This window comes from Salmo salar, chromosome 26 (genome assembly GCF_965601325.2).
Source record: "Salmo salar chromosome 26, fSalSal1, whole genome shotgun sequence".
NCBI classification, from domain to species: domain Eukaryota; kingdom Metazoa; phylum Chordata; class Actinopteri; order Salmoniformes; family Salmonidae; genus Salmo; species Salmo salar.
In genome coordinates, this window is record NC_138316.1 from 37,010,052 (window position 1) to 37,020,608 (window position 10,557).

Below are 10,557 nucleotides of genomic sequence, written 5' to 3' on the forward strand. Positions count from 1 at the left end.
GACCCTTGACTATGGTGTATCTTCATTAGCTAGCTAGCTAACGTTAGCATGCTGTCTAGTGTTAGCTAGCTAGCCAGCGCTAGCTACCTAGCTAGCAAGCTCTAGTCTAGTCCAATGGAAACCAATGGAAACCGATGCTGGCTACGTGCACAGCTAGATGACTAAGTCAAACTTTATTTGTCACATGCGCTGAGTACAAGTGTAGACCTTGCCTTGAAATGCATACTTACAAGCCCTTAACCAACAGTGAAGTTCAAGAAGAGTTATGAAAATATTTACCAAATAAACTAAAGCAAAAAAATATAAAAAGTAACACAATAACATAACAATAATGAGGCTATACAGGGGGTACCGGTACCGAGTCAGTGTTCAGGGGTACAGGTTAGAGGTAATTTCTACATGTAGGTAGGGGTGAAGTGACTATGCATAGATAACAAACAGCGAGTAGCAGCAATGTACAAAGCAAATGGGGGGGAGGGGGGTCAATGTAATATTTGATGAATTGTTCTGCAGTCTTATGGCTTGGGGGTAGAAGCTGTTAAGGAGCCTTTTGGTCCTAGACTTGGCCCTCTGGTACTGCTTGCAGTGTGGTAGCAGCGAAAACAGTCTATGACTGGTGACTGGAGTCTGACAATTTTATGGGCATTCCTCTGTATGCGAATTGGAGTGGGTCTAGTGTATCCGGGAGGATGCTGTTGATGTGAGCCATGACCAGCCTTTCAAAGCTTTTCATGGCTACAGACATGAGTGCTACGGGGCAGTAATCATTTAGGCAGGTTTCCTTCGCTTCCTTGGGCACAAGGACTATGGTGGTCTGCTTGAAACATGTAGGTATTACAGACTCAGTCAGGGAGAGGTTGAAAATGTCAGTGAAGTCACTTCCCAGTTGGTCAGCGCATGCTATGAGTACATGTCCTGGTGATCCATCTGGCCCCGCGGCTTTGTGAATGTTGACCTGTTTAAAGGTCTTGCTCACATCCGCTACAAAGAGCGCTATCACAGTCAGTTGCTTGCCTCGAAGCGAGCATAAAAGGCATTTAGGTCGTCTGGTAGGCTCTCATCACTGGGAAATTCGTGTCTGGGTTTCCCTTTGTAGTGCGCAAATAGTTTTCAAGCCCAGCCACATCCGATGAGCATCCGATGAGCATCCGATGAGCAGTGTAGTAGGATTCAATCTTATCCTGTATTGACACTTTTCTTGTTTGATGGTTCGTCTTAGGGCATAGCAGGATTTCTTATAGGCATCCAGATTAGTGTCCCACTCCTTGAAAGTGGTGGCTCTAGCCTTTAGCTCAATGCGGATGTTGCCTGTAGTCCATGGCTTCTGGTTTGGATATGTACGTGCGTTCACTGTGGCGACGACGTCGTCGATGCACTTATTGATGAAGCCGATGACTGAGATGGTATACTCCTCAATGCCATTGAATGAATCCCGGAACATATTCTAGTCTGTGCTAGCGTCATCTGACCACTTCCGTAACGAGCGAGTCACTGGTACTTCCTGCTTTAGTTTTTGCTTGTAAGCAGGAATCAGGAGGATATAATTATGGTCAGATTTGCCAAATGGAGGGCAGGGGAGAGCTTTGTACGCATCTCTGTGTGTGGAGTAAAGGTGGTCTAGAGTTCTTTTTCCTATGGTTGCACAAACATTTGGTAAAACTGATTTGCCTGTCCCCGGCAACTAGGAGCACCTCTTCTGGGTGAGCATTTTCTTATTTGCTTATGGCCTTATAGAGTTGGTTGAGTGCGGTCTTAGTGCCAGCATCGGTCTGTGGTGGTAAATAGACGGCTACGAAAAATATAGTTGAGAGCTCTCTTGGTAGATAGTGTGGTCTACAGCTTATGCCTACAGCTTATCATAAGGTACTCTACCTCAGGCGAGCAATACCTCGAGACTTCTTTAATATTAGACAATGCCTATCAGCTGTTATTGACAAAAAGGCGCACACCCCCACCCCTCGTCTTACCAGAAGTAGCTTTTCTGTTCTGCTGGTGCATTACCGGGGGTACGGGCATGAGTCAATGTTCGGGGGTGCAGGTTAGTCGAGGTAATTGAGGTCATATGTACATTTAGGTACAGGTAAAGTGACTATGAATTGATAATAAACAGCGAGTAGCAGCAGCGTAAAAAAGGGGGTCAATACAAATAGTCTGCGTAGCCATTTGATTAACTGTTTAACGTCTTATCCTCTGACACCACCTGGTATAGAGGTGCTGGTTTGCAGAAAGCTTGGCCCCAGTGATGTACTGGGCCGTACTCACTACCCTCTGGAGCACCTTACAGTCGGATGCCAAGCAGTTGCCATACCAAGCTGTAATGCAATCATTCAGGATGCTCTCAATGGTGCAACTGTGGCCTTGTGAATGTTAACCTGTCTAAAGGTCTTACTCACATCGGCTATGGAGAGCATGTTCACACAGTCATCTGGAACAGCTGGTGCTCTCATGTATGGTTCAGTGTTGCTTGCCTCAAAGCGAGCATACTAGACATGTAACTCATCTGGTAGGCTCACGTCACTGGGCAGCTTGCGGCTGGGTTTCCCTTTGTAATCCGTAATAGTTTGCAAGCCCTGCCACATCCAACAAGTGTCAGAGCCATTGTTCAGAAATACCAAAAGAAATACTGTTTGATAAGCTAGCTTAGTTAGCTAGCAAGGTATACCAGTTATCAGAGAAGGACCAGTGTTGTCAAAGATGATAGAATGTCTGGTGTTGTGTCCACATTACAACCAGGATGGACTGCTCTATGGGACACAAAAACATCGGAACATACACAGATGCAGCTCTAATGCAGTGCAATGATATTTTATTAGTTGTAGTTAATAACAGTAAGTACACATAAATTCACATAGCTATGAGCGAGCATGTTGTAAACTGTAAAGTAGCTAGCTAGATGTGTCATCTCCATTAGCTATACAACTTGCTATCACATAAAAAAATGCATATGACATAAAATCGCTCAATACATTGCATATTTAAGTGATAATGACCGAGAAGTCAGTGTTTGGAGGATATATTGGCATGGGTGTTGTTAGGAAGTTGAGAGCCGGCAGACCGTGCCAATATATCCTCCAAACACCGGCTTCGAGGGCATTATCACTTTTATACAATGGCTTACCAACACATTCAAATAATGATTGACATATTTTCATAAAAAAAATGTATTTTGATGAATTTATTCATACTATTTCATCATTCCAGAAGATATAGTCCCAACACAAAGCTCAAGCCGGCTGGTTGTTCGTTCTATTATCGGTTTGGTTGCCAGAGACACGACTCAGTAGCTGTTTTTTGTTCTGTATCCCCCGTATGGACGCGACCCAGTCGTTCGTTCTAAATGTTCCATTGCCATACTGGCTGGCAATGTTCTTATCCCTTGCTTGCTAGCTAGCCAACTATGGCTAATTTACTGTCACATCAAAAAGAGCAGGCAGAATAATAGCAAAGTAGCTGCATTTGCATTTGTTTAAGCTGTTTTCTAGTGACATTTATTTGGATACATCCATAACAATGCGCTAATGAGGCGCAATTTCGCCTGGCATAGAAAATGTGCTCACTCGTCAGGACAATGTTGTTCAGAGGAGCTAGCCAACAACACAGCTAACACAGTCACTTCAAACTGAAGCTGGAATGACTGCAAACTAGCTGCACTTTGTTTTTGTTTTACCTTTTTTCAAATGACATTTCTTTGTTTATATCCATAAAAATTATGCCAGCTGATTCATTATTTTGACTGGCTGAAAAATGCTGCCAGTCGTCCCGACTCACGACATGTTCATTACTATGGGACAGCTGGAGATAGAATTGGAATATTGAAACAATGTTGCAAATGTCGGAGAGTCAGACAGTAAAGTTTATACAAATCTCTGCTGTTGAAAATAAAGGTTAGTCTAATAGAAATGTGAGATAATGTCTAGATGCTTTTTATAGTGGAGATTAAGTTTATAAATAGCATAGCTGGGTTGATAAGACAGTGGATTGCGCAGTCAGATGGAACAGTGTAAATAGGCATTTTAACATCACAGATTTAGACGGTGGTAACTTGTGGAATAGACCCCGCCTGGAATGCAGTTTTAACCAATCAGCATTCAGGATTAGACACACCCGTTGTATAATAGTCCACATTTTCTCTGACATTTGGTTTGTAGTTCTTGCACAGGAAAGAAGTGGAGACTGTTTTCAGGGACCTACCAGATCACAACAAACAGTGAACAGTGAGGGGGAGTTAAAAATGATGGTTATGGAGTAATCAACCATACAACCACTAGGTGTCATCGTATACCCACAGATGAAATTGATTTCAGCAGTACTTGATAGAGTCCACTAAAATCAAATCAAATGTTATTTGTGACATGCTTCGTAAACAACAGGTGGAGAGTAGTTTTTAGGATGATGCTAAGACATTGCCCAAACAAAAATCAACTCATAAAAGTTTGCCTCAGCTGATAATCACGACAGTTAGGTACCGCAAAGGAAAAACAGTGATGACGGTCAATGACATTGTTGCAAATGATGGGGAATAACCTATCGTGATGAGGCATCAACAGTTGTGCACGCTTCAGTCAAAACCGGTGAATATGACTGTACATCAAATATTGCAAAAGTAAAACGTTTGATTTAATTTTTGCCTGACACGATCACTAATTCTTTGCTAATATGTTGACATGAATAAAGTTAGTTTTTTTACCAGTTCTAATGGTTGTTAAAAGCATAACTTGAAAAATATTAGTGTTATATCAACATACTCCTCATCGTTTAACAACTCTAAATCACTTTGGCACAGTTCGAATCAAATCACTTGCATAAAACATTTGAAAGGTCTATCATTTTTATCAAACACAATCAAAGTTTAACATGGGCCCTAGATGCCTTTAATTTCCCAACTTTTTTTACATGTTATTGTGCACCAAAGGCATAACTTGAAACAACATGATGTAGGTTAGTTAAATAATGCAAAGAAAAATGTGATTATTTATTACGCTATGTGGTTATAAGTATTTATGCATATCATGTGAAATATAGGTCATGTGAGGGGCCCCAGTTGGATCCAGTTGCAGAGGGAGGTGTTTAGTCCATGGGTCCCTAGTTTAGTGATGAGCTTTGTGGGCACTATTATGCTGAACGCTTAGCTGTAGTCAATGAACAGCATTCTCGCATAGGTGTTCCTTTTGTCCAAATGGAAGGAAAGAAGAGGTGGTGTTTGCTCAGTTGCGTCTAGGACATTGTACAGTGAACTCGTCATTATATCTGGTTGGCAAGCATACACATGGATTGTGTACGGAGTGTATGGTTGATGAAACAGTGAAGCATGTGTTGATGTATTGTTCTAAGTACTGGTATGTGGAAGAGAGGAAAAGATTGACGTGTAGGGTTATTGAGGTAGGACAGGGATGGGTGGGTGGGGATGTGAAAGGGATTTTGGGGAATGGGGGAGGTTTTATAATAGTTAGTAGGGCTCTTTTTTATATTCTTAGTAGTACAGGATTAGATAGGTTGGTTAAGTTTCACTTAATGTTTGTTTCTTTATTCATTTAGTCTGTAAACTGTGATTGACTACACACTCCAGTACAGTAGGTGGCGACATGCACCTCTAACATTTGTTTGCAGACCGCCATAATATTCTAGAAGAAAATAAGCAGAAGAAGAAGAAGAAGAAGAAGATAAGCTTAAGTGAAAGGGAAAGTATCAGCTGCAGTGAGGCTACTGCAAAAGTAGTGAGCATTTCTAAATCATGGGCAAACTGTCTGTCTTTTTGTTTGTTCTTTCCTTTTACACCATTGCCAACGCAGGTAAAATGGATTATCTACTTTCTCTCAACTCATTGAAAGATGTGTTATGTTATACAATGTTAAACCAAGAGTTTGGGATTATAGGTTATATCTGCATTTTTGTCAAAATGTGACCCGGTTCAGGAAACGAGTCATATGTCGCAAGCCACGACTTCACAGGAGAGCATTTTTTGGCAGAAATGCCTTCTCGAACATGTGAACTTTCATGTGCCTTGATAACAAACTTGTATGCCATCTGTAAATACGAATAAAATTGTTAAATTAAGAGCCTTGTTGGTTAAACCACAGAAAAATAGAGCAAACTTCCCACTAGCCATGATTGGCTGAGATAATGAGTGGGTTGGACATGCCGAGAGAGGAGTTCGGATTGGTCTGCCATATTCAAGGCTTCTGTCTATTTGAGCTCGGTTAGTCTGTGTTGGTAATCCTGTCGAACTTTTTTATTGTATTGTGTAGTGGAGCTGCATAAGTGTTGCTCTCCACTTTCTGGAGGATCAAGTTTTGAAATCAGTGGAATTAGAGTATGATAGGTAAAGAGATGGAGAAAACACCTGTCTGTATTACATCTTCAAACTAAGGGCAACCGTGGTATGGCATTTCTGACAGGTAGACGCGTCCATGATGATGTATGCAGGTAAGATAGTCTAGCGTTAGCTAGCTACATTTTCAGATATTACACATTTCTAATTTTGACAGAAAGTGGTTTCATTTCAAGCTAAAGTGTACTGTTAGCTAGCTACCTAGATAGCTATATGTCTTAAGCTAAAGTGTACTGTTAGCTAGCTAGGTAACGTTAGCTGGCTGTCCCCCTAGCGGAGGTTATTATTCATTTCCCAGAGCTGTTTGCTTTTCTAGTTAGAGCCTAATGTTAGACTTTGTTGGCACTTTGTTCGTTCTTGTTTAACTAGCTAATGTTAGCTGGCTGGCTCGTTAGCTAACGTTACGTGACGTGTGTACAACACCCGTTGAATATGGCCAGTGTCAGTAAACGTTTGCAAAAAAGCGTAATGAAATTGTTGCCAGAGAGCTGGTTAGGCTGTTTTCATGTTATCCAGAAGTAAACAAATAGTCGGCCAGAGCGTAAAGTGTGCGCTCTGAGAGCGAAATGAGACGGGTGGGTCTTACAAGTTGATCAACTTTCAAAGCAGAATGACTTTCCTATTGTTCCTCAAATGCAGTGTATGATATACCATTTTGTAGCTCTGAGTCTCTACTTTTATCCAATGTAAAAAAATAAATAAATAAACATTTCACATTTTGCTACTTAAGACCAAATCCAGGTGGTGAGTCACAACTGTAGTTATTGACATAGCATTGCTCTGTTCAATATTCTCTTCATAGATAGTACTCTAAATGCCCAAATTCATGTTGTTGAGTTGAAAAGAGTACAAGATCAGAATTGCAGATGCTGACACCAGGCATCTGCACAGATAGGGCTCTACCTGTGCAGAGCACATGCCCCTTTTCCCTTCCAGTCTCCAAAGTGTCCTGCCCTTTTGGGTGGCGGCATAATTTCCCCCAAAATGTTTTTTTGTTTGTAGTAATGTTTTGTCATTGTTGTTCGGACCCACTGTCCGCAAGTCGTCAAGTTTTCCACCCCTTCCATTGGTTGCGCCTGTTGATATGCCCTGTACAGAGCTTGCACACATGCCCGGTTGTGCATTCCCCCCAATATTCAGTCTGATTGGCTGATACAGCAGAGGGAGAGGCATAAAGACAGAGGTAAATCACAATCAGTGTAAAATAGAGTTTTTGATTTACATCAATGATCAGCTGATAGCCCAACCTCTTTTCCCAATGTCAATAATGTATTTTGGAGGCACTAACTAGCTTTCTTACAATTTCTGATGAGTTAGTATTGTTTTTTTACATTTTGAACACTTTGTCCCCCTGAAAAGTCTGTGCACAGCCCTGCCTGGCACCATGCAAACCAATGAGGGTTTGAAACTTAAAAGCCAATTATCTCAAAATCATATTTTTGCAGATAAAACCTTATTGTCCCAAGCTCTCAATGTCCATAACTGTGGATAATATCACTCCTCTTTCAGGTTCAGGATCACATTCTCTGTGGGCACTTGCAACACACATCATCGGAGAGACGCCTTTCCCTGAGTTTACGGTTGTGGTGATGTTGGATGATGTTCAAGTGGGTTACTATGACTCCAACATGAAACACTTCATCTACAGTGGACATAACCCAACGGACAAAATACATGATGACGTAGCTCAGGACGGAGCTTATGTATTTGGAACTATGTACCAGAGCATTAAAGAGAGATCCTTTCACCTAAAGTACCACTTGAATCTCACAAGAGGTGTTCAAGTTCAGCAAAGAATGGCTGGCTGTGAGATGTTGAACAATGGTGAACCAGCCCTGATCATGTCAAAGAACACTTTCAATGCCATTTATACAGATCGAACGTTATATTACAACATGACACGTTTTACATACGATGCTGGGAAACTACTACCAGGATGGGATGCGATGAGGAGAGAATATCTTAGAATACTTTTTGGGAATGTTTTCCTTCCCATTTGCATCAAAACAATGAAGACATTCCTGAAGATAGAGAAGAACGTTGTGATGCGTAAAGTTCCTCCCAGACTCAGGTTGATAAAGAAAGAGGTTTCTGGAGGGCTCCAGGTGAGCTGCCTGGCATTTGGTTTCTACCCCCGCCACATCAACCTGACCCTGCTGAGAGACGGCCAGCCAGTGGCAGAACAGGAGCTGACAGGGGGGGAGGTGCTGCCTAGTGGAGATGGGACCTACCAGCTGAGGAAGAGTCTGGAGGTCAGTACTGAGGAGCTAAAGAAGAGACACAGCTACACCTGTACTGCCTCTCACCTCAGTCTGGACAACAAGCTGGATGTCAGTTGGGAGCCTGGGGCAGAGAGAGTTCACCTGTTCACCATCTCAATTCTACTGATGATGCTGCTGATTGTTATTCTATTGGGCATTTTCATTTGTGTCAAAAGGAGGAGATGCACCGCATCACAGGCATTTGTCACAAGTTGCCAACATGGAGGACATTAACCTGTCTTCAGATTCTGCGACATAATGGACAGATCATAATTTACTGGGGAGAGTTGGTCCAAAATAAGGGAGGTTTTGTCAAACTTCTTTTTTTTTTCTTTGGGGAGGGTTGTGTTTTTTTTATTTTTTTATTGGGCACAGGGGAGGGTAGTGTGTTTTTTCCTGCGCTTTTGCAGGTTTTACTATATCATTTCCTCCATCCTTCTGTAGCCATATTTCCTCATCTGCTTGCATGCTCCTCCCCTATATCAAGGTGTTTTGGTACATCCCTTATGCACTACCTTGGCATGGCCAAATGCAGGCTACTGTGCAACTCCCTATTCAGGTAGGATGCAATTTCTATCCTTAAATGTATTTATTTACATATTTATAATCATTTGTTTACCATTATTGTATATCATTGCTGTTATTGTAAGCCTATTTATTATTTTAATAAGCAAAACCTGTTTAATTTTGTTGAGACATTTTCATTGGCTAAATTAAATTTGATCTGTCTTTCTACTTGTATGCTCGATATTTAATTTAAAATGGGTTATAATTTCAGTAGGTCTGTTGTAAAATGAATAACATTAGGCTATTTCCGTCATTTGTTGGGTACAGTAGGCACTTGCCTTTGTTGGTAATTACTGCAATATTATCACGTTTCAAAATCCAGATATACAGAGTATCGAAGTAACAAAAGTGTATTACTAGAACAGGGGCAGGCAAAACGACAGGTCAAGGGCAGGCAGAGGTCAGTAATCTAGATAGGGTTGAAAAGGTCCAGAACTGCAGGCAGTCTCGGGGTTCGATCAGGCAGTGGTCAATAATTCAGTGTGGTGTGGCAAAGTACAGAACGGCAGGCTCAGGGCAGGTAGAATGGTCAAAACCGGGAAAAAATAGAAACCAGGAACTAGAACAGCCAGGAGCAAGCGGGAAACCATAGTTAGGTTTCACGAAACAAAACAAACTGGCAACAGACAAACAGAATACAGGTATAAATACACAGGGGATAATAGGGAAGATGAGCGACACCTGGAGGGGGTAGAGACAATCACAAAGACAGGTGAAACAGACCAGGGTGTGACAAATATAGCCTGTTCAAAACTGTTTTGAAGGTTTAAACCAGTTCGCAATTGTTTTGTTTAATTCTCTGGCCAAATGAAGTTCCAACTGTAATGCTGTATTAGCTGCAATATAATAGCCTGCTCATTTATTCCCTATGAACAACTTCTTGACTTACTTTTGATATTACCCTAATAAAGTTTTGCAACTTTTGTGAAGATTTGGTGTGGTGTGGTTATTATTAAGCTTTAGCTACTACAAGCCTATAACATGAAGGCAGTGCACACCAGCGCTCAAACTGACTCCCACAGTTCAACTTGAGGTGAGGAAGAATGTTCAGGCCTACCAGTTACTCCTATAATCTAACAATATAATGCTTATATTCTGATCGAAAATGACTGAACTAGCCTCCATCTTTAAGTCTACACAGTTTTTTGATATGCAGATATAAAGTAAAATGTTTGCATATGCAGTAGCCATCTGGCATAAAGAAATGCATGTTGGTGTCGTAGCATGCAACTGGCATAATCTCTCTATCTCTTTGGAGATAGTGCTCTGACTGCTGAACCATGAGGTGGTACAATTATTGTTTTAGGAAAGAAGTTTAAAAACCAATTTAAAGAAATGGCTATAAAGTTTTGCATATGCTACACACCCAAACACAAGGAATAATGTTTTTATAATTTGTTA

The 10,557-nt window shown here is 41.3% G+C and overlaps 1 protein-coding gene across 1 annotated transcript; it reads left to right on the forward strand.

Moving 5' to 3' along the window:
• Window positions 1-5,653: 5,653 nt before the first annotated feature.
• LOC106587880 (major histocompatibility complex class I-related protein 1) lies at window positions 5,654-10,085 on the forward strand. The gene is made up of 2 exons (XM_082969679.1): window positions 5,654-5,789; window positions 7,838-10,085. The coding sequence occupies exons 1-2, from the start codon at window positions 5,732-5,734 to the stop codon at window positions 8,821-8,823; spliced, it is 1,044 nt and encodes a 347-aa protein (XP_082825805.1). The 5' UTR covers window positions 5,654-5,731; the 3' UTR covers window positions 8,824-10,085.
• Window positions 10,086-10,557: the final 472 nt, after the last annotated feature.

Excerpts from the sequence above, each read along its gene's own strand:
- LOC106587880 (XM_082969679.1), top strand. The coding sequence starts at position 5,732 with ATGGGCAAACTGTCTGTCTTTTTGTTTGTTCTTTCCTTTTACACCATT. Across the intron at positions 5,790-7,837 it reads TTACACCATTGCCAACGCAG|GTTCAGGATCACATTCTCTG; the intron begins GTAAAATGGATT and ends CTCCTCTTTCAG.